Source organism: Pteronotus mesoamericanus, unplaced genomic scaffold, assembly GCF_021234165.1.
Source record: "Pteronotus mesoamericanus isolate MK-2021 breed Mesoamerican mustached bat unplaced genomic scaffold, CSHL_Meso_final contig_702, whole genome shotgun sequence".
NCBI lineage: Eukaryota > Metazoa > Chordata > Mammalia > Chiroptera > Mormoopidae > Pteronotus > Pteronotus mesoamericanus.
In genome coordinates, this window is record NW_026555239.1 from 124,986 (window position 1) to 148,074 (window position 23,089).

Here is a 23,089-nt window from a genome sequence, read left to right on the forward strand (position 1 = left end):
GGGCAGGGCCGCGCCGAAGCCGCCGCCGGTACTCGGCCCGAGGCGGGCCCGAGGGTGAAGCCTGAGCCGGGCAGCGTCCGGAGCCGGGCCGAGCCCCGCGTGGCTCATGGCGGGGCCGCGGGGCGCGCTGCTGGCCTGGTGCCGCCGCCAGTGCGAGGGCTACCGCGGCGTGGACATCCGCAACCTGAGCAGCTCCTTCCGGGATGGCCTGGCCTTCTGCGCCATCCTGCACCGGCACCGGCCCGACCTGCTGTGAGTGCCGGGAGGGCGGGCGGGTCGGGGAGCCGAGCGGGGCGGCGCGGCTCGGGCTGGGGACCCCCGCCCCCCTCAGTGACGCGGGCCCGATGGGTGGCAGGCGCCGCCCCCCGGAGACCGAGACGCCGACCCTACCCACCAGCCCCGACGCCTGGAGGGTCGTTGAGACCCCAACCCGGGGTCCAATCCTACCCCACTAGGCCTCGGGCCCCGCCCCCTGGGACCCGTATACCCTGGAACCCCGAACACCGGCACCTCCTCGGCGGGGGGTTGGAGTCGGAGCGGCCCCGCCCACAAGGCATTGATTTCCGCCCAAGGGGGACTCAAACCGCGCCCCTGCCCCCTTTGAAGGGGCACCGAGCCCTCCGTGACACCTGGGAGTTTTCTGCACTAAACTGCTCTTGCACAGGCGCACTGACACACTGAGCGCCTGCGCCGCTGAGGCGAGGCGATGGGCCTGCTTCCCTCTGTGAGAGGCCCTCTGGCTCTGAGTACAGTGAACCTCGCTGCTTTTTTTTTTTTTTAAAGACTTTATTTATTTATTTTTGGAGAGAGGGGAAGGAAGGGAGAAAGAGAGGGAGAGAAACATTGATGTGTGAGAGATACATCAATCAGTTGCCTCTCACATGCCTCCAGGCTGGCCTGCAACCCAGGCATATGCCCTGCCTGGGAATTGAACCAGCGACCTTCTCAATCCACTGAGCCACACGAGCCAGGGCTAAACCTCGCAGCTCTGATTCCCCCACGTGTTCTTGTCTCCGGGGCACTAGCACAGTGCCTGGCACGGGGGAGACCCCAGGTTAACAGTGGTGGGATGCACGGATGTGAAGCCCCCACGGCGCCCGTAAGGACACAGACCTGTCTGCCCAGGTGTGTGCCCAGGGTCCTGCGGTCCTCAGTGGGACAGGAAGGCCAAGCCAAGACTCATAGTGTCTGACGATGACAGCCACTAGTGGGCTGTTCCAGGGGATGAAATGCCCCCTTGTGGTCCCCAGCTGCCCAGTGAGGTTCTCGCAGGAAAATTTACTCAGACCCCCCAGAGCAGTTGGCTTGGGCTTCAGTCGCAGCTCCCTCTGCCTTGGGTGCTGGCATCTCTTCCATCCATCCATTCATTCATTCATAAAACAATGAGTGAAAGTTTCTCTGGTGCCCACCATTTCTTGTGCTTACAGCGCCCCACACCACAGGCTCCCTGAGCCCAGCAGGGCCTCGGGTCTCTGTGTCTGTTCCACACCCGACCTGCCTCCCTAAGGACGGTGCCTGGGAGGGCTTTGAGGAAGGAGGGGAGGAAGGAAAGGATGCCTCAAGGATTTGATGGCGCATGGCACTTCGCTTACTCCGTGCCATGTGGCACGATGTCTGTGGGAGTTGGGTCGGGCCCTGCGGGAGAGAGGTTTGAGGGCGTGGATGCAGAAGTGAACAAGGTGAGGTACAGAGAGACGCAGTTGTGCCCTGCCTGCCGTGGGGCATGTGGCAACTGCACCAAATGAGGTCGGGGGAGGGCTCAGGAGTGGGGGCTTGAAGGATGGAGAAGGCCACCCAGAATGGAGTGAAGGGCTTGAGGGGGTCTTCTGTTTTGGCTGAGGGGCAGGTGGGGAGGCAGGGGACAGGGCCAGTGTGCGAAGGGACTTGGGTATCAAACTAAGCCCCGTGGCAGGCCTGAGCCTGCCACCGCCCAAGTGCAGGCTGCTCGGTGTGCGGTTGGCGCTTCCGTGTCCCAGGTGTGGGACTTTGGGGAAGTCACTGGATCCCGCCGGGCATCCTTTCTCTCGCCTACAAAATGGGTATGATAATAAGACTGACCTCCTAATGAGCATTCAGTTAACATCAGTTAGTGTAAGCAGTGTTATTAGGCAGTAGGGAGATGACTATGAAAAGTATCTTCTTCTTTCACTTATTCAGTAAGTATTTATAGAGTTACTATGTGCTGGGCACTGTGCCTGGTAATGGAGATAACCAACCAACAGAGAGACAAACCGCACGCAGTCTCCCACGCCCATGGAGGCAACATGTAGGAGCAGGGATGAAAATTCCACGTGGGAAGTGCTGTATCAGAGGGGCGGGCTGGGAAGGCCTCCCAGATGTCTCACAGTCTTCAAGGAGACACCATGTGGGTTTCATTCTTTTTTTGATCCTCATTTTTGGATTTCATTTTTGTGCCCTTCATCTCTCTCAGAGCCAAATGGAACTTGCTGGGCCTTTGAGACTCTCAGAAAATCTCTGCTACGAAAGCCCAGATGTTTGCGAGAGACTGAGGTGGAGGTGGGGGAAGAGGCTGGAGGAAGAACTATAGTGTCTTGGGGGCCTTTGCAGTTTTCACGCTGCCTCCAGTGTTTCCCCATTGAATAAACAGTTATTGAGCACCTACTAAGTGTCAGGAACTAGGTGGGGTATTGGGGGGCACCGAGTGAATAAAGTCTAACCCCAGCCTTCTAGGAAGACTGTCGGGGAGACTGAAATAAAAGGCCGAGACAAGTCACTTTGTTCCATTTGTTCTGGAAACAAGCCTTTGTCCGGGGCTTATGCAGGTGTCCCCTCACCCCTTTCACAGAGTCACAGACAAAGAGACAGGTTTTGGAGGTTCCGCAGCTTTTGCTGAGGGTCCTGCCCTCAGGTAATGGCAAAGCAAGGGGAGTCAGGGACCCAGCTGAAGGGAGAAGGACACAGCCTGGCCAGAGGTGACAAAAGGGAGCTCTAGCTCATACACAGTCATCCCTGCTTCCAGGCCACCTTGGGGCAACTCCTTCCAGGGTTCTCAGTTCACTGTACCTGGACTCTGCCTAGAGAAGCGGGGGACGGGGGCGGGGGGTGCTCATCCTCCCCTTTGTCTGGGAGACGGGCCCTTCACCAGCCCTCCCCACTGGGGAGGTGGTACTAGAGCTTCCCCCAGGTCGCAGATGGGAAGGTGAAGGCTGCAAAGACGGCCGGCCGACCTGCTCAAGGTTACACAGCCCAGCCTGGAGAAGCAGGGCCTGGGACCCGGACCTTGGAGGAGGAGCTGCCTGCTCTGGCCTCTGGGCCCCCTGCATCGGGCTGGCGGGCTGCAGTTTTCAGCCATAGAAGGAAAGGCGTCGGGCGGGTGCACCCAGGAGGCTTCGGGCAAGAAGGCTGGGCTGCCTCCACCGGTTTCAGCCACTCTAGCGGCCTAAAGCAGGGTGTGGGGGTGGGGTGGATAAATAAAGCCAGCAGGCTGGCCAGCTGTCCCTTCCCAGGGTCCCCGAGGCTGGTCCTGCTGCCTCTCGCCTGTCCCAGCTTAGAAACTGGGAAACCCTTCATTGTTCCCACAAGAGAAGGTGTCCCCAGGAGTGGCCCAGCCAGGGCAGCCGGTGTTCAGAGCCAGCAGCAGCTCTGGAGTCAGAATGGTTTCCAGTCCAGTTCAAACTTGTTCTGCTCCCATTAAAAAAAATGATTTGTCTTCGGGCTGCATTGGGATTGCACATGTTGGTGTGGCTTCTCCAGGTTTGAGACTTGCAGTAGAAAGACCTGGAACGTGGGTTCCCAGGGCTGGCTGTTTTCCCTCTCTGGGCCTCAGTGTTCTCATCTGTAACACCGGGTAAATACCTGGCAAGTAGTTAAAAATAATGTAAATTCAAGAGGGGGGCTCAGCACGGCGCCAGTGTGAGGTCCTTGGTCCACGGATGTCCCTGTTTTTACAAGCCTTTGTCTCGGTCTTAGTTTTGTCTTTGTCACTGACTCAGGATGTGGCTTCCTGGGGAAGGGTGTCCAGATTCGCAGCAAGTTAAGGGATCTTAAACCTGCGAACCTGGACTTGAGCCCTACGGCTTCCGAGTGCTTTGCAGCCTCTGCTTGGAGGCCTCTGGGGGCCGCGAGCTCATCCTGCGCCACCACCAGCCAGTCCTGACTCCACAAGCATGTGCTTGTTGCCTCAGTTTCCTCCTTGACAGTCCACAGACCCCTCCCTTTAGAATAGTCCCCTCTACCCGGCCCCTTGCGGACTCATGCCCTTGCCTGGTCACCTTCTCAAAGCGCCTCCTCCCATTTCTCCTCTTGCAGAGATTTTGATTCACTTTCCAAGGACAATGTCTTCGAGAATAACCGATTGGTGAGTCCCCAGACCGGTGGAAGCCCAAGAGGCTGTGAGTAGGGGTGGGGGGTGGGCAGGGTTGCTCCTTTCCCCGCCCCCTGCTTCCCTCTGGCCCACTTGTCCCTGAAGCACTAGGCCTCCCCTTCTCTGGGCCATCCTCTGGGGTCAGGGCCTGGGGTTGCCCACAGTCACCCCTGCCCTGTCCCCTCATCCCTCGGAGGGGAGCTAAGCTGGGCCTCAGCTGAGGGGTGCCCACTAACCCTGCCTGCTCCCCCTCTTCCTGCTGTGGCTGCTCTTTGCCCCGACCCCAGGCCTTTGAGGTGGCTGAGAAGGAGCTGGGCATCCCGGCTCTCCTGGACCCCAATGACATGGTCTCCATGAGTGTCCCCGACTGCCTCAGCATCATGACCTACGTGTCCCAGTATTACAACCACTTCGCCAGCCCTGGCCAAGGTGAGAGGGGGACAGCTCTTCAGAGCGACTGGCCCCGGGGGTGCAGCTGGGGGTGGGTGGTAGTTTTCTGAGCTGAAAACAGGCCGCTGGGGAGGCAGCACGTCATTCATTCACTGGATCATTCATTTACCCATTGAAACGCTCTTTATGGAGAGAAACAGCACCGTGAGGGGGGTACAGCTGTGAGCAGGTCGCTGCCCTCCCAGAGCGCCTAGTCTTGTGGGGGAGACAGCCACCCAACTCAGCCACCCGTAATTGAGCAAGTAACATGAAGGAGGCAAAGCGGGATGGCTGTACCGCTGGCGGCCAGGAGTTCACCTCTCCGCACCCGCCCTCACTTCCTGTTCACAGACGCTTCCCTGGGGCTTTTCCTGTGGCAGGGAAGGGGCCCTGTGGGGCTTTTGGGCAGTGTCTTCCCCCAGCAGTGATCTCCAAGGCCTGAGAACTGAGAGGCTTGGCAGTTCAGGGGGAGGGGGCCCTGGGTACCAGGGTGCCTCTCTGCTGAGTCAAGTCCCTGTGGGCCGCAGATCTGCCCGGGGAACCGTGCGGAGGTCTCCTGGGCGCGGCCAAGCCTCTCCGGCAGAGGAGAAGAAAGCCCAGAGAGGGAGGCGCGGAGCTCAGGGTCACACAGCAGGAAGGCCGAGGGGCTGGGTGGGGAAGCCAGGCGCCCTGACGCCCACTCTGCTCACCGCCGTCCGGGGGTCCTGGGGAGGCGGGCGCCCTGCCCCTTCCCTGACCCACTGCAGTCCCGTCTCCTGTCTCTGCTCTCCACGCGGACAGTCCCAGCCCATCTCTTTAAAAAAAGTGTTCTATGAAGTCAGGTCTTTGTTTTCCTTTTTAAAACTAAAACCTGCTTATGGTGGGCAATTTAGAACACAGAAAAAAAAACATGAAAATTAAAATAATCTGTTACTCCCCTCTCCCCAAGATATTGCTAGGGATTAATGTTATACTTGAACAAATAACATTCTATGTATTTTAATAGAAATCAAATTAAAAGGATTTCTCAGCCACCGAGTCTTTGGTGAGAGGCAATAGGGTGGAAGTTAATAGAGTGGACTCAAAAGTTTTTCTCTGCCATTTACTCTCTGGGTGTCAATGGGCTCCCATGGCCACCTCTCTGCCTCAGTTTCCCCTCTGCAATGGGGACAAGAATAGTGCCTGTCTCACAGGGTTGACGCAAGGAGTGAAAGAGGAAGTACAAACCCATGTCTGGCTCTTATTTAAGACTCAAGGGTAGCGTTATTATGGCATCTTTATCCCATTGGTTAGAGTCTAGCTTCCTTACCTAGAGTCACACTTCAGTCCCGTCTTATGGGGGGTTCCTTGTCAGGCACTCCAGCCTCTCTCTACTAGGCTCTCCTCTTCTGGGGAGCTGCGGGGTGGTCGAGCGGTGGGGGCCCCCGATCCCACTGTCGATGGTGCCGCTCTGATCCTGGGTCCTCACAGGACACCCTGGGGTGAGAGCTCCCGAGCTGTGCCAGGGTGGGAACACCCCCTGGGCCGGCGGGGGATAAAAAAGTACAGCTTGGGCTTTGCATATAACTGGGCCCCTCAATGCAAACCATTTTTATCCCACCTGCTGCTCAACTGAAAGGACACCCAGAGGTGTGTCCCAGCCCCGGGGGTGAAGCTGGCTGTCAGACTCCCCCCGAAGGTCCTGTGCTGAGCTTCCTGGGTGAATGGAGGGATTTCAAGGGCGATTTTGACTGCACGCAACTCTCACTGGGCTTCGGAGCTTTGAACCTGGCCCTGGCTGAGACACCAAAGTGCCGTGCTGGGTGCTCGGCTCGTGCCGGGCTCTGTGGGTGCCCCTGACTGTGTGCACATCAGCTGACCCCTGACTTGCAGGAGCCACAGTCTTTTCTAGAACCAGAGCATGAGTACAGGAAGCCCAGTGCCTGGGAGATCAGAGGAGGGGTGTCAGCCCCAACAGGATGGCAGGGGCAGGTGTCATCAGGGAAAGTCCAGCTTCTTGGCGCGGCCCCTGAGGGCCTCCACTGCTGAGCAGGAGCCACTCGCCGCCCTAGTTTCTGGTGCTTGGACGCATCCCATTCCTTCCTGCTACGCCTCTGTTCTTGGTGATCCTCCGGCGCCAAACTCCATTTTCTGTTCCACCTCTTCCACCCCCAGCACATTCTTTTCTACTGATCCTTTCATCTTCACATTCCGCCCCCAAGCAGCCTGCCCTGATACACTCCAGGTGCTCTCGTAGCCCCCGGCCCCACGCCGAACACGTAGAACTGTGGCCCTGATACCATGATGAGTCCTCTCTCTTCCCCTGCGGACCGTCGCTGCCTGGTTCGCAGCCGCGTAGCTCCAGTGCCCGGCACTTCATTCATTCATTCAACAGATTCCTGTCGAACTGCTACTGTGTGCCAAGCACTGTGCTAGGGAGAGAACTGGGAACCACACAGACTCACAAGGCTTGCAGTCCAGTGGATGGGGAAGGCAGTGAGAGAGAACAATGTAGTAAATGGTATAATTTCAGGAGAATCCAATAAGGAAACAAAATAAAGTAATGGGATGAAAAGCAATGAGAGAAGGAAGTGTCTACTACAGGCAAGTGGTCAGGGAGGGCTTCCCCGAGGAGGTGACGTTTGAGCTAAGTCCCGAACAAGGAGAAGAAGGAGGTCTTGTGAATATCTGGGGAGGACTGTTTCTGACAAGAGGGCAGCGGGGGTCTGTGTGCTTCAGTGGATGAGGAGGAGAGAGGACAGATAGAGACATAAGGGCAGGGAATTGATTAGGTGGCTAGGCTTCCAAAATTTTGGACCATGAATCATGGTAAGAAATACAGTTTCCATCCTAATCAAAGTTCATGCACACGTATATAAGTGGAACCAGTTTTGGGAAATGATTCTTCTCGTTACGACATGTGATGCGCACAGATATTTTCTCTTTCATCCTTTATGTGTGCTGGTTGTAATGCACTGCATTGATTTCAGGGTACCTCCGCGGATGGTTACCTGAAGTTCGGTAAATGCTGCTTTAGACCACAGTAGGGAGCTGGAGTTTTATTTTTAAAATTGTCATACAGAAACACACAAAATAAATAAATAATGAAGTAGTGATACAGTAGAATGGATTCTTTTGATATACAGTTCTCTGAATTGGGGAGTTTTATTTGAATCACTGGGTACAAAGTGGGTGCTTAGTGAACATTTGCTGAAGGAGTGAAGGAGCAGAGTGTTGGAGGACACTGGGTGGGGGGTGGGGGCGTTTCTTCCGGTTCGGGGGGCTGCAGGCCGGGTTCTGGGCCGCAGCTGCCTACCTGGTCACAGGTGGTGTACCTCCTTGTCGGCCCCAGGGAGCCAGCCCATCTTCCGAACCTGCGGGCCAGCACTGTGCGGTTCCTTTCTCTCCCTTCCCTTGGCCCCCTTCCCCCAGGGGGAGGGAGGCTCCTGGTCCTGCCGCACGCAGGGCACTGTGAGCTCTGCGGCTGTGCTGTTGCCTCTCGCTCACACTGCCCCTGCGCAGTGGGTGCCCCCTCCCACTCAGCAGAGGCTCCGCGAGGTTCAGCAGCTTGCATTCGGCTCTTAGCTTGGAAGTGGAGGTGTCCGCTGGCCTGGGTGGGCCATGACACAGAGCCTGCTCTGGTCCCACTGCGTTGGGACCAAAGGTGGTGGCTTCGAAGCTCAAATCTTAGGCCAGGCTGGGGCCTCTTGGGACTCCAGGGTCTCCCCCTGCCTCAAGGTTCTTTCCGGTCTCTTGGCAGCTGGCGTCTCTCCACCCGGAAAGGGCTTGGCACCCTCCTCCCCACCATCTATTCCAGTGGAACCAGGAGATGGGGCTCAGGTAGGCAGACGCCTGGGGCGGGCGGGCAGGGACGCTCAGCTGGCATTGCAGTGTTCAGAGGGCGCTTGGTCCTTTTCCCACTGGCTTGGAAGTAGACTCTCACAGGCCCGGACACAGATCAGGGGTGAGGATGTGCCAGGCCTGGGAAGGGGACATAAGTCACGATGCTGACTCTGCCATCCTGGGTCCAACAGGGTTTACACAGTAGTAATATGGCAAATACCTGCCTTAATTCCTGCTGAGACCAAGCCTCCAGCTTCCCTGGGCGATTCACCCCAACGGTCCTGGGAAGTCAGTGTTCAGTGTCCTGCTACACAAATGAGGAAACTGAGCCTCAGGCTGGGTCATGTGTCCAGGTCTCTCCGCTGGGAAGTGGGGACCACACTGCCTGTCCCTTGCTCCAAAGTGCCTAAAGGGGTGACACCAGCCCTTCACTTTTGGATGGCACTTCCTGGCGTGCAGAGGGCTGTCTCACCTGCTCCCATTTGCTACTTGCTGGAGCCCCTGAGGACAGGGCGCCGGGCCCAGGGTGGGTGCCCAGTGAGCATGTGCAGGGCTGAGACAGGCAGGGGGATAGGGTTCCAATTTGCAGGGGGGAACCCAAGGCCCAGCGGCACCAGCAGCTCGCCCAAGGTCATGGTGCTTCAAAGTGGAGAAACCGGGATTTAAATCCGCTGGGGCTCTAGGAAGGGATGCAGAGAAGGTCTAGGAGGGGGGTCTAGGAGCACAGGCACCCACAGGGGCCAACCTGCCGCGACGGGAGGCGGGTAAGAGCAGCGAGGCCCGGGGGTTCGCAGCCAGAAGCCGCCTCTCTGGTGGGGAAGGCCCGAAGCTGGCAGTCAGGACTTTGACGTTTCCGTCCCGACCCAGGGCCCTTGAGTAAGTCTGTCGCCCTCTGTAGGCTTCAGCTTCCTCACCTGTGGAAAGGGGACAGCGGCCATTCGAGGGGGCAGCAGGATGGCTGGTCACCATGCCGCCAGCCCCAATCTGCCCATCCTGTTCCCTGCAGGGCGAGGACCTCTCCTCGGGTCACCTGTCGGAGCAGGGCGCCCACCGGACTCCCAGCAGCACGTGCGCGGCCTGCGGGAAGCATGTGCACCTGGTGCAGCGTTACCTGGCCGAGGGCAAGCTGTACCACCGGCACTGCTTCCGGTGAGTGGCTGGGGGGCCTGCGGCCAGGCGCCTGGACCCCAGCGCCCCGGTAGCCGGGAGGGAGCGTCCGTGGATTCCGCGCCGCCGTGTGCCAGGCACATTGGCAGGCTCTGTGTGCCGGAGCATCCTGCCTGTCCCTGCTTTACTGAGGAGCAACTGAGGCCTAGCTGGGGAGGGCTGGCCCAGCCACATAATTAGAGCCAGAGCGGGGCTGGAGCTCAGGGCCCTGCAGGCACTCTCTGAGGCAAACTGCCCGATGATGCTTAAGGAGCACAATACGCGTTACAAAATACTAGGTGGGGGAGCGGCGTGGGGGAGGGACGGGGGATTAAAAAAGATCAAAATAACAACTTGCTTTCTTTATGTGGCTCCCAGGGGAAGCCAAGTTCAAAGAAAATGGAATAAGAGGCCAGGAAAATACAAATAACTTAGAAAATATATGTTATAAAAAAGAAATGAGAAAAAAGATCGAAGAGCCAGGGAACTGGCAACTGACCGTTGTCGCAGGCACCAGGTCACGGCTTAGTGAACTGTTGGGGGTGGGGACCTTTGCTTCCTCTTGCAGCACAGGCTGAACATGTGTTTCACAGCTTCCTGACAGTTGCCGTTTTCCTTTTCCTCTGGGAAGCCCAGGGTATTGAGACAGGATCCAGACGGGCCATTGGGAGAAGGGGAGGGAGGGAACAGCCTTGGCGGCTGGAGGGGAGGCAGCCGGCACGTTGGGCCGGGCTGCCTGGCCAAGTTGACCACCCGCCCTCGCCCTCCCTGGCAGGTGTCGGCAGTGCTCCAGCACCCTGGTCCCCGGGGCTTACCGGAGCGGGCCCGAGGAGGGCACCTTCGTGTGTGTGGAGAACTGTGCCCGGCTGGGCCCAGCTGGGCGGTCAGGGGCCAAGCCCACGCCTCCCCCACAGCCAAAGCAACAGCAAGAAGATGCAAAAGAAGTGGCAGAAGAAGCCAAGGACGTGGAGGGAGGCAGCCCTAGCCCTAGCGTGACCGCAGGGGCTGAGGCCCGGCCCCAGGTCCCCACCAAGCCCTGTGTGCCGGACAGACCACAGGACCTGGCCAGCCCCCAGGCCAGCCGCCCCATGCCTGCCCCCAGGAAGGCCTTGGAGAGCACAGCCCAGACGCCCCCCACGCCCCGGCCCCGGTCCAGTCTGCAGCCCGAGAACCTGGAGCAGGGGGCCGGCGGCAGCCTGGTGAACGGTGAGCAGGGTCCAGCTGGGGCCGTCTGGCGTTCACAGGGACGTGTGCACCGGGAGGGTTGCTGGGGCCACGCCCTGCGCCTGTGTGTCTGTGTGGGGATGACTCTGTTTCCGAGGTGATTAGCTCGTGCAACAAGTAGTGACGGAGGCCTCTGTTCTCCGTGCTGGGGGTACAGCTCCAACAGAACAGATACATACAGGCTGTGCCCAGGCTGCCCCGTGCTGAGCGTGTTGGGGCATTTGTGTTCTTTCGTGCCCCGTGTGCTTCAGTTTCAGGGTGTGTAGCAGGCGCTCGCTTTGTGTGCCTGTGTCTCGACTGTGTCCGGGACCCTGTGTGTCCGGCCAGTTTGCATACCCTGGGTGACCTCCCCTCCCATATCCAGCCCATGTACTTGCTCGTGTCTGGATGTCTGGCCGGGGAGCGCTCCGGGGCTGGGGGCTGGGGACAGGCGTAGGCGGGTCCTGGTCGGGTGGGCCTCTGGGGGCTCTCTTCAGGTGAGTCAAAACTGTAGCAGAGACCTCTGTCCACCCCTCATCGTAGGATCGCCCCAGATGACCCCCTGGGCCTCCATGAGCTCACGCGGACAAGGCAAATGGGGGGTGTGCTGGGCAGCCCCCATTTGGTTAGGGAGGGTGGTTAGGGTAGGAAAGGCCCTGGGGCCTGGGGGGAGACTCCCCCTGGTGACCCAGTTCTGTTCCCCACTCCTGGAGGCCTGCTCTGAGCCCAGCCCCGTGCTGGGTGCCGGGGACAGAGATGTTGTCCAGGCCCATTTGTGCCTTTGAGGCGCTGCCAGTCTCCAGGGACAGGCAGGCACAGACATGGGGGTTTCGGCAGAGCTGGACGTCTGTTCAGTTGGGGGAAGCAGGGGCTGCTGTGCGATTCGTGGGGGACACCTGGAAGTCAGGAGGTTTCCGGGAGCCGTGACGCAGGGGCTGCGTTGAGACAGCACTTCCCGTCTGTGTTAGGGAAGTGCCTGGGGGGCACTTGGGTTCCCCCTTCTCACCTGAAATGCAGATGGGGGCTCAGATGCCCTGGCCTTGTGCCCTTGACCTTCTCCACCTGTCCCCTCCAGTGCTTATCTAATCTCCCTGAGTCCTGGGGCGGGGAGGTGCCAGCATGCGGGTGAGGCTGCCCGGGCCACTGGCGTCCAGAACCTGCCAGGTGGGAAGGAAGGGCACTCCTTGGCGAGGCAGGCTGGCTCCCCAGGTGTACCGCTCCGCTGCCTAGCCCGCCGCTGCCCATGAAAGCCTGTCTCACTCTCCTTTCCCATGTAGGGAAGCTGCACGAACCCCCCGTCCCCAAGCCGAGAGGGACGCCCAAGCTATCAGAGAGGTACGCTGGCCCCGAGAGGCTTTCAGGGCCCTGGTGGTGGGAGCGTGGGGCCCCTGGGGCCTGCTTGGGGGGCACCTGGGCGAGGAAGGAGTGCCGTGCCCGCATCCCCTTCCCCAAGGCCGCTGTGGGCCGCGGTGCCTGGCGGAGATGGCCACCTCTGGAGTCCTTCACCTCCCCGGCCTCCGCTGCCTTTGTAACATGGGAGGCCTAGGCCTGGCTCATTGAGTTGAGAGAATTAGCAGCCAGGTATGGAAAAGCCCCCAACATCTCAGCTGTATACCTGGCTCAGGTCTTCCACTTGGGACCCGGCATCCCAAGCAAGGACATCCATTTCCCGCTGTCCCTGGGAGCTCTGCGTCCCCCATGTGGCCCAGGAGGGAGGTGGGGAGGCCGCAGCCGTACCAGTAGTGAGACTCGGTGAGCACGTGCTGTGTGCCAGGTGCTGCGCCCGCTGAACCCTTACAGTGACCTTGTGAGGTGAGGATTATTATTGTCCTCAGTTCACCAGTGGGATACTGACGCAGAGAGGCCAGGTGACTTTCTCAATGTCACACAGGGAGCCCCTGTGGGTCCTTTCCGGGGCCCAGTGGGGTGTGACTGTAATGGTCCGTTTCAGCCTTGGGCCCAGCCTGGTCCTGCTGCGCCGGGGCTGGGAGAGGAGAGAGCTGCAGTTCCTCATCCATCTTCTTTGAAATGGACTCAAAACTGTCCAGAGAGAGAAGGACGCTGTTCCCCGTACCTCCTGATGGTCCCTGCCCCTCCCTGCTGCCCTGCAGGACACCAGCCCCCAGGAAGGACCCTCCTTGGATTGCGCTGGTACAGGCAGAGCCAAAGAAGAAGCCAGCCCCGCCGCCCCCGAGCAGCAGCCCCCGGCCGCCTGGCCGGGACAGCAGGCGGGTGGAGAACGGAGGCGCAGAGGAGGAGGCCCCGAGGAGCCCGGCGGCGGCTGGCCTGGAGCCCAAGCCCTACAACCCCTTTGAGGAGGAGGAGGAGGAGGAGGAGGAGGAGGCGGAGGCAGAGGAGCCCCCCGCTGCAGCCAGTCTGGCCACCGGCCCTGCCCAGGCCCCCCAGGAGTCCACGCCCAAGTCCCTGCACCCCTGGTACGGTATCACGCCCACCAGCAGCCCCAAGACAAAGAAGCGCCCCGCCCCCCCAGCGCCCAGCACATCCCCGCTAGGTGAGTACCGTCCTGGAAGCGCGCCTGACGGTCGGAACCCGGGGGTCAGGGCCGGAGGGGCGTGCGGTTCGGTGGGGTCCCCTCCAGGCCAGGCCATGTGTTTCCCTCTCATTTAATCTTAGAGCTCACCAGTGAGGCAGGGCTCCCACCCCCATTTGAGGGGGGGAAACTGAGCCACAGAGAGGGTGAGTGATTTACCCAAGGTCTCGCAGCCCTTAAGCACCGGAGGCCAGATTGGAGTCCAGGCTCTAGACTCCATTTGTTGAACCCCTGGTGACCTGTCTCACAGGCCTGTTGTGAGAAGTCACTGCGCTCTCTGGGGACCTGCTTAGAGTCTGGCAGGCAGGAGAGCACATGGCGGAGCTTAGCTGGCACCCTGCCTATCCAGTCACCCCTCTGGTCGCTGACAGCCTCGGGCTCTGACCTGCCTCTGTGTGACTCAGCCCTTGTGACTTTGAGCTGTTCCTTCCCTGGGCCTGTCCTCAGTCTCCTCATCTGGACAGCAGGAGTGGTGGGCCAGTGCCAGGGCACCGTGTCCCCACCACCCAGCGCTCTCTCCCGTCAGGCACATGGTGTTCTTGGCGCTCACTAACTTGTAGTCTCCTCAGGCCCTGGGCCAGGGCACCTTCTGCCGTGGCTGCCTCTCAGACCTCAGGGGGAGCCCCTCCGACTCGGGGACTGAGAGCATGTTTGAGATGATCAGAGGCAGGCGCTCAGGTGGTCCGGGGCCCCCACTCCCGCCCCAGCCAGAGCCCTGGGACCCTCCAGCTGGGCCAAGTGGGGGCGGTGGACAGCTGTGGGGCACAGCCAAGGGGGTGAGCTCTGAGTCACACAGCTGGGTTCAGCTGCAGCCGCTCCTGGGACCAGTGCCTTCTGCCTGAGTCTGCTGCCTTATCTGGAAAACGTAGACGACGTACTTTCAGGCATGGTATCCGTCACCCGCATGAGCACTAACGAGGAGCAGGGCAGTGCCCGGCCCAGGGCTGGCTGCGGCCAGGGCTGCCCGCCCTTCCCCCTCCTGCCGCCCACCCGCCCCCCTCTGCTCCTGGTCGGAGGCTCCTGGCCTCCGGAGAGGCCAGCCTCGACTGTGCGATCGCGTGCCCTCCCCTCCCATGGCAGGTTTGCCTTCTAAATTTGGCTTGGCTTTGGGTCAGATCAGATAAGGGAGGGGAAGCGGGGACAGCAGCCACGCGGGGTGAGAATCTGACATGTGGGTTCTCTGGGCCCCGGCTTCCTCTGAAGTGGAAAGATGTGGGTGGCCAAGGCCACCCGCAGATCTGTTGAGAGAGGGCCACGTTAGGCGTGACATCCACCTACGCTTCTGCCCGCACAGCTCTGCATGCCTCCCGCCTCTCGCGCTCAGAGCCGCCCTCGGCCGCCCCCTCGCCAGCCCTCAGTGTGGAGAGCCTGTCGTCTGAGGGCTCCAGCCAGACCACCGGCGGGGGGCTTCTGGAGCCCCCAGTGGTGCCCAAGAGCTCCTCAGAGCCTGCTGTCCACGCACCCAGCACCCCTGCGACCTCCGCCAGCCCCTCCGCCACCTCCTCCCTGTCCTCCTCTGGGGAGCTGGCACAGCGCACTGCGGACCACACGCCCCAAGCTGGCCCCGGCCTTGCCTCTGGTACGAGGGGCAGCCCGGGCCCCCAGCCAGCCAAGCCCTGCAGTGGCGCTGCCCCCACACCCCTCTTGTTGGTGGCAGACAAGACCCCTGTGCCTTCCCCGGGCACCTCATCCCCGCAGCTCCAGGTAAAGGTGAGTGCCTCACCCTTGCGAAAAGCGGCTGTCCTGCCTAGCAGACGGGGTCTGACTTCAGGGCGGGAATGTGCAGGGCCTTCCATCCTTGCCGGTCCCTCACTCCTTGCTGCGTCCCTCTTCCCATTCACTGCTCCATCCACTGAGGCACAGACGCACCTGCTTGCTGTCCCCCATCAGCCGGACCGCCCTCCTGTCTGTGCACCTGTCCACTTGCCTGGCCCTCCAAGCGGTGATGCACTCAGGCCCCGGCCTGCCTGCCTGTCCGTTCACACCGCTGCCACCCACCTGCGCATCCATGTGTCCACCCTTCCATTCGCTGAGGCCCGCCCCGTTCATGCAGGAGCCCCTCCCGGGCCTGCCCCGCACCCCGTCTCCTCTCGGAATGGAGTGGCCTTGAGGCAACCATCCTAGGGAGCTCACAGCCTGCGTGGGCTGGTGACACACCAATTTCAGTCCCACGCCAAGAACCAGGGGTCTCCAGGGGTCCGGATGTTCCTCTGGGCACCGTGTGCCTGAGGGGGCCTCTCTAGCAGCCACAGCCCCTTTGAGCCACCAGGTCCTGACTGCCCACAGAAAGGTGCAGGCTCTGGGTGCATGAGGGGGCCGGCAGAGGAGAGGGTCTCTCCTGGGCAGGGAGGGGCCGCTCTTCTCCATGTGCCGCCCAGGTGGAAGGCGGGGTCTGTGCTTCCGTCCGTTCTGACCAGGCCGCACTGGGGTGTACTCTGAGCCAAGCGTCCCCTCTGGGGAAGGGTGGCGATGAGGACGAATGAGCTGCCGCAGCTCTGTCTGGCCCTAGACTTATGTCCTGACCACTGTTCCCGGTGCTGGACGGCTGCCCTGCCCTGCAACAGATTCCCACCCTTGCTTGGGCCCTTGGGAAGTGCGTGACCTTGAGCCAATTACTGAAGTTCTCTGCACTTGAGTGTCAGCTCTAAAATGGGTGTTACAATACCCACCTTGCAGAGCGACTGTGAGAATTAGATAAGAATGTACTCGAGTCTCCGGGCAGCAGCCGCGCACGGGAGGTGCTGGGAAATGGGAATGTGTGTCGCGTGACCCAGTGCATCGGAGACTGAATGCTCCCTCTCTGCCCGGGCCCTCCTTCCCCTGCACCCAGGGTCCTCAGGCAGCCGGGGTCTTGCTGCTCTCTCCCCAGACTTACCCTCTGTCATGTCACCCTGCCTTTAGTCTTCCTGCAAGGAGAATCCTTTTAACCGGAAGGCATCACCCACAGCGTCCCCTGCCACAAAGAAAGCCACCAAGGGACCCAAGCCAGCGAGGCCACCTGCCCCGGGACATGGCTTCCCGCTCATCAAGCGCAAGGTACCAGCCGGGAGCTTCCAGCCTGCCTGGGCCCGGGCCCCCTCTGTGGCCGCCTCAGGCTCCCCATGGGACACTTCAAGAAGACGGGCCACCCAGGCAGCTGCCTTCAGATGTTGGAGAGGGGCCACTTGGGTGGCTCAGCTGGAAGGTTTAACCTGCAACCAGGGGGATTTGGGGCAGATCAGCTGTTCTCCAGCAGGAGCAATGGGTGGTGCATTAACTTGTCACTAATAATAGTTCAAGGATCAAAGCACTCATAGGGCACACTTCTACTGAAGTAGATTAGAGTGTTCTCAAGTTTATCTCTATAACAAGGTCACTCTCTGACATTGTGATATCATTTATGGAGTGGCAGAGAAGGGGGCAGGGTTGCCACGAGAGGTAGGAAGTTGTGCCTCCCTCCAGGTGTACCTGTTGGCGCTGGGCCAGGGGCATGGAGGGGTTGTGGCTATGCCACACCGACCCTCCCCCAGCCTGGGCTCCTGTCCCTGGGCCCGCCAGGCTGTGGGAAAGAGCCCAGGCCCTGGGCCTGTGCTGGCCACTGCTGGCCGGAGGGTGGAGCTCCTGGCAGCAGGCAGCAGGAGGGATGGTGACCGGTGTGGTGACCGGCAGGTCCAGGCTGATCAGTACATCCCCGAGGAGGACATCCATGGAGAGGTGGACGCCATCGAGCGCCAGCTGGACGCCCTGGAGCTCCGCGGGGTTCTGCTGGAGGAGAAGCTGCGCAGCGGCATGAACGGTTCGAGGGCTGCCGGGAGGGCCTGGCAGGGGGCGAGGGGGTGGCCGGGGCCCCTCTCGCTGCGGGGAGCCTCCCTAGCTCCTTGGAGGGGGGACCTGTGGCCACCCCCGGCCTCAGTGGGTGGCATCTGCCTTCCAGAGGGCCGTGAGGATGACATGCTGGTGGACTGGTTCAAGCTCATCCACGAGAAGCACCTGTTGGTACGGCGGGAGTCCGAGCTCATCTATGTGTGAGTCCTCCCAGCCCTCGGCCCCCTGCTCCCCTTCCTGGAAACCAGGCAGCTAGAACGGAGAGAGTGCCCTGTCTTCCCTCTCTCGTCACTGACAGCACGGGCCAGGGCCGGCTTGCATGGGGCTGAATTAATAGTCAGCTTATTCCCACCCTCTAGCTTCAAGCAGCAGAACCTGGAGCAGCGTCAGGCCGACGTAGAGTATGAGCTGCGCTGCCTTCTCAACAAGCCGGGTAAGCGGAGCCTCACACACTCCTGAGCACCTGCCCCGGGGCCTGATGATGCAGGGCGGTGGGCGGACAGAGCCAGGGCCCGCGAGTGCGTCTGGGCTGCAAGGGGTAAATAGGCTCGAGACGTGGTGGACATGTAGACATGCATGGTGTCAGAGGTGACCAGCTCACGGATAGCACCAAGCTGAGGAACAGGCCGCCTGTGGCTGCCCCACACCTGGAACACGTGGGCGGGCAGGTCCCGGGGCTGGGGGCTCAGGCTCCGGAGCCCAGGGCTGCTCCCTTGAGTAGGCGACAGCAGGTGCCTGTCCAGAGGCGGCTTGGGGCTGACGGCCATCAGGCCAGAGCGTGGCAGGACCTGAGAGGCGGGGGGAGGGAAGATGGAGGGACCCCTGCACAGCGTGGCTCAGAATGACTCTGGGGAGGAGGGACGGGACCGGCCCAGGACGGCGGAGGGCCAGTTGGCAGGACTGAGTGTGGCGCCAGACGATCCTGAGTTTTACTGCTGTTGTGCTGGGGGCGGGGGACAGGGAGGAAGGCAGGTCTCTCCACCTCAGGGAGCCTCAGTGGCTGCAGGTGTAAGACAGGATGAATGAAGGCACCTGCCTCGCAGGGTGTCCTTGGGATCAGGAGAGAGTGGATGTGGAAGCACGCCGTGCTGTCTGGGGGCCGACATTTGATGGTTACGTGCGGCCGAGTTGCGGTCTGTGGCCACGACATGGTGTGAGCCGCGGCTGCAGGCTAAGAAACCACGGGACTGCGGAGCCAGGTCCCTTGACCACGGCTTGTGGCCCAGGTGGTGGGCACCATTGTTCCCATTTTGCATATGAGGAACTGGAGAGCCAGAGCCTTGCCCACTGGTGGGGGACCTGGGCCCCTCCCTGTAGACACAGTCCCTCCTGCAGCAGGGACGGTGGCCCTGCCTTCCCATTGACTGGGGCGGTTGGGAAGCGGGATAACACCCACAGGCGGGGTGTCCCCGGGGAAGCCATAGAAAGTCCCAGCCTTTCGCTGCTGTCAGTAGTCACCCCCAAATCTCCCAGGCGGCTGGGTGTGGCTGCCACTCAGAGGGAGACACAGCAACACCCTGTAGCCAGAGCGGGCCCCGCCCCTGGGTGCCCCGGCCAGCCCAGCTCTGGGCTTCTTGGGTTGCTTCTCTAGCGCTTGGCGTGGTGGCAGCACAGCCTGGGTTTGTCATCCCGCCCCAGAGGTTGCCTTTGCAGAGGGAGACTGGTTTATAAGGCCCCAAGCGGTTGGAGACCTGTAGTTGCCATAAGGGCTGGGGCTTCAGGGTATCAGGTTGCCTAGGTTCAAATCCTGGCTCTGTCTTTGCTGTGTGACACTGGCCAAGGACTCACTTCCCTGAGCCTCAGTTTCCCCACACGTAGACTGGCAGCATAATTTACCTAGGCCCCACATTTGAAGGTGCGGCATAGGGACTTGAACTGGGGCGGTGACTCTGAAGCCCATGCTGTCCCCAGAATTAGGCTGGGTCATCTGCTCCTGAGTTGTGGCAAGGTGAGGTGGTAGGAAGTAGGGACATGGCTGAGGGGACCTCAAGGTCCCTGTTTCAAAACTGGGAGACCTGTGGCAGCAGATGTTGTGGAGGGAAGGCCAGGTGTGGGCGTCCGTCCGTTCCCTGGGGGCCCGGGGGCTGGGCTAGAGGGATACTGGGGGCAGGCGGACCCCTAAGGGAGGTCCTTGAGGGTTCTTGAGAGGATGCTGGAGGAGCAGCAGGTGCATGACATCAGGGACACCTCCTGGCTGGGTCCCCCGCTCCCAGGGTCCCCTCCGGCCTGCCCTCCTTTGTGGCATGAATGTCCCAATATGTGGGCCACTTTGCTTCTCCTGCATGAGGACCCCGGGGGTCCCCTGTTCTTCCCCACCCCACCCCCACTGGCCAGCCCGCCTTTGGAGGCTCTCACAAGGCCCCGCCCGAATCCTGCCGCCTGTAGGAGACCACCACAAACACTGAATGAGTGAATGAGTGAATGAGCAAACGGATGAACGAGCGGACGGAAGCAGCAGAGCGCCCGGTGTGCCCTGGGCTCTGCTCTCAGAATGGGTGCGGCACTGGCCCTCCCAGAGCTCCCTGAAAGACTGGCGTTTTTGGTAGGCAGCCTAGTGTCCTTGGTCTCTTCTATAATAACCTTCATTTTTCCAAAAACTTGTGATGCCTACCCCTCTGGGAGCCTCCTCACTGTTCTCCAAATGTAGCGCTCAGGTGTTGCTTCCTGGCCTCCGGGTTTTCCGACCACTCACCCCCCCAACCCTTCTCCTGGGACAGAAAAAGACTGGACCGAGGAGGACCGGGGCCGGGAGAAGGTGTTGATGCAGGAGATTGTGACCCTCATCGAGCAGCGCAATGCCATCGTCAATTGCCTGGACGAGGACCGGCAGAGGTGACAGTCCTCTGGGGGCTCCCCCTGGGGGCTTCTTGGGGGAGGGGCCCAGAGCAGGGCAGGCCAGCCCTGCGCCCCGGCCAGCGACCCCGAGGCACCCTTGCGGGAGGCTGTGCAGGACTGGGAGACTTTCTGGCCCTCCCTCCTGTGGGTCAATTAGCTTTCCTTCCTTGTTTCAGGGAGGAAGAGGAAGACAAGATGTTGGAAGCCATGATCAAGAAGAAAGGTGAGCTGGCCCGTTTGATCTCCTGGAGGTTGGGGGCAGCGTTGGAGCGGGCGCTACAAGGATGGCGTGTGCCAACGCCCAGCTTCCGCCTTGTTGGGAAGTCTACGTGTGGCAAAGCAGGCCGGCCTGGAGCCAGGAAGCCTGGGGCTGGGCCTGGGGAAGGGGGTGGGATGCCCCGGGGCCCAGGGAGGACTCTGGTCCCAGTGAGCATTTTCCCAGGGTGGTTTGCCTTAAGCCCTGCATCCCTCCTGGACATCTGCAGCTGGCCTTGGGAGAGTCTGTGGCCTCAACGAGCAGGACCTACCGTGGCTAAGGCAGTGCCTGGAACAGTTAAAAGAGCACTACACGGGGAGTCAGAGACCTGGGCTTAGCATTGGTTCCACCCGTGACTCATTTTGTGGCCTTGCGGCTAAGGCTGGCCTCCAGTCAGGCTGCTAGGGTTCCAGTCCCAACTCCGGTGTTTCCTGTGGGTGACTTGAACCAGCAGTTTCACCCTCTGGGCCTGACTCACCCGGCCTGTGGAATGGGGGTGCAGGAAGCCCCACCTCCCGGGCGTGTGCCGAGGGTTCCTGGGACAATGTGTGTAAAGCACTTCGCCGGGGCCTGGCACCCACAGAGAGCTCAGTGGGTGTTAGTCCATTTCAAACCTATGTTTTCTTCCTCTGTACAATTAGTGGCCAGAAGAGGTGATTTCTGAGGGTCCTTCTAGCTCCAATAGTCAGCATTTGTATTGTAACCCACGGAGCTGTGAGCAGCAGCCTAGGGAATCAGACTGTGAAAGATAAATTCATGCCTTTATCTCAGATCTGTGTCAAAACCCTGGGAGAGGGCATGGTTTCCACCCTGTAGAACCAGGGACTCCGAGAGGTGAAGCGACATGCCCGGGGCTCCCCAGCGGGCGGCACAGGAGCTGGGCCCAGCCCCTGCGGCCTGGCACTCCTAGGCCTCCGTCACTACCCCTGGCCTGCGCCGACTGACTCCCCATCCCCATGTTGCTGAGACTCCCCTTTCTCTCCTGCAGAGTTCCAGAAGGAGGCTGAATCCGAGGGCAGGAAGAAGGGGAAGTTCAAGACCATGAAGGTGCTGAAGCTGCTAGGAAACAAGCGTGACACCAAGAGCAAGTGCCCCGGGGACAAGAGCTAACAGCAGGGGCACTGCCACCCACCCCTTCCTGGCTCAGCCCTGTCCTTCTGGTTCTGATGACTTCAGATGCTGCGATGGACCCGAGGAGCAAGCAGGGGTCTGGTCCAGGGAGCGGCAGTGTCTGCCCCTCGTCCCACCTGGCACCTGCTGTGACAGGCAGCTCCTTGGTCCTCCTTCCCTCGGTCATGTCCAGATGGGATTCTTAGCTGCCAAAGTTCTGATCCGCGGGTGCTTCCAGTGCAAGGGCTGCCCGTGGGTCCCCTGCCTCCAGGGTTCTGCTCCTCTCGGCAGGCCACCGGGCAGGCCTTGGCTGCTCTGGCTTCGTCCCGCCCCGGCCCTGGCCCTGGCCCTGGCCCTGAGTCCGTCTTCCAGTCGTGGGCAGGCGGCCCTGGATCTGTTTCTCCTCACTCAGGAGCTCTATTTATGAAGTCTCTAAGTTTGTTCAGTGACTGTGTCCTCAGCCATGAACGCGCCTGATGGACAAAACGCTCCCTGTCTCTAAGTTCTGGGAGGCTCCTCCCTCACCCCTCCTTGCTCTGTAGGAAGTGGCTCCGGGACTGGGCCATGACGGCTGCCCTGGGTGGGTGGGCGCCCCAGTGCCGAGTCCCCCAGCGAGGGTCTCTGGTTCCTGATCTACCGAGGGGGGTATGCTTTATGCAGGTGCTAATCCTGGTTCTTCAACACACTGTAGTCTGACGCCTCATTGAGGTCCCCCGCTCCAGGGATGGTGGGCCCATTCCTGTGTAGGAGGAGCCAATGGGGACAATGCCTTTTCCCCAGGGACTGTGCCCAGCAGCTCTTGGTCGAAGCACTGTCGCTATAAGCTATTTCTGGGGCACCCTGAGGGCCCCCTTCCCTCGGCACCCCTCTGGGGGAAGATCGCACTGAATTAACTCGGGGGGTTCTGCCTCACTAACAGTAAATGGAGACCACCTCATTGCTGGGGGCCTGCAGACTTGGGGTGCTTTTCCCCCGCCAGGTCTGCCTCCACCACACCTTGGGGCCAGGCATCCCTGCTGGCCCAGGCGGCACATGGGGCTGCCCACCAGCAGAGCCCTCGGGCGCCCCACCTGACGTGGGGCAGGACTCCGCCCTGCAGGGAGAGGCTGCGCCTGCCCCCGCAGCACCTGGCGGTTGCTGCCCAAACTTGCCTGTGGATATGGAGCTGGCATCACCAACTCCAGGGCCTTTCAGAGGCCAGGATGCCAGGACCGGGCTGGGTTGTCAGCTGAGGGACGGCCCCATGAGGCTGTTTCCGTGTCAGAAGACTTGGGTGGTGGGGACTGGGGGGAACCGGGGTGTGTCTATGCCACAACTGAAGGGGGACGTTCCTCCTTAAGTCGGCTGTAGCCTGCGGGGAGGTGGCCCAGTGCCGTCAGATCTTTCCATTTTTAAAAAGAAGCTAGAAATCCAGATTGTGTGTGTGTGTTTGGTTTGTAAATGTGGGTAATTAATCTGAATTTAAATCAAGGGGAGGCTGAATTTATCCTGGGGTTCTCCAGGTTGCTGCCTGTGGGCCGTGCGGTGGGGCCTTTGAAGTGGAGGACTGCTGTCCTTGTCATGAGGCACTCTCTGGCCTCAGGTTTTGGGGGGGGGGTGTGGACACAGGCTTCCCATGGAATGTTCATGA

At 60.7% G+C, this 23,089-nt stretch overlaps 1 protein-coding gene across 1 annotated transcript; it reads left to right on the top strand.

Moving 5' to 3' along the window:
- The first annotated feature begins 39 nt into the window (after window positions 1-39).
- MICALL1 (MICAL like 1) lies at window positions 40-21,802 on the top strand. The gene is made up of 16 exons (XM_054582363.1): window positions 40-252; window positions 4,270-4,318; window positions 4,612-4,753; window positions 8,472-8,551; window positions 9,561-9,703; window positions 10,476-10,906; window positions 12,181-12,238; window positions 13,015-13,415; window positions 14,749-15,164; window positions 16,356-16,490; window positions 17,103-17,229; window positions 17,368-17,458; window positions 17,618-17,691; window positions 19,976-20,090; window positions 20,270-20,316; window positions 21,338-21,802. Exons 1-16 carry the CDS (start codon window positions 107-109, stop codon window positions 21,457-21,459), a joined length of 2,577 nt encoding a protein of 858 aa, XP_054438338.1. The 5' UTR covers window positions 40-106; the 3' UTR covers window positions 21,460-21,802.
- The last annotated feature ends 1,287 nt before the right edge of the window (window positions 21,803-23,089 follow it).

Bases quoted from the DNA above. Each gene is read 5' to 3' on its own strand.
- MICALL1 (XM_054582363.1), top strand. From the start codon at position 107: ATGGCGGGGCCGCGGGGCGCGCTGCTGGCCTGGTGCCGCCGCCAGTGC. The intron at 8,552-9,560 runs GTAGGCAGACGC...TGTTCCCTGCAG, and splicing joins AACCAGGAGATGGGGCTCAG to GGCGAGGACCTCTCCTCGGG. The intron at 20,317-21,337 runs GTGAGCTGGCCC...TCTCTCCTGCAG, and splicing joins AGCCATGATCAAGAAGAAAG to AGTTCCAGAAGGAGGCTGAA.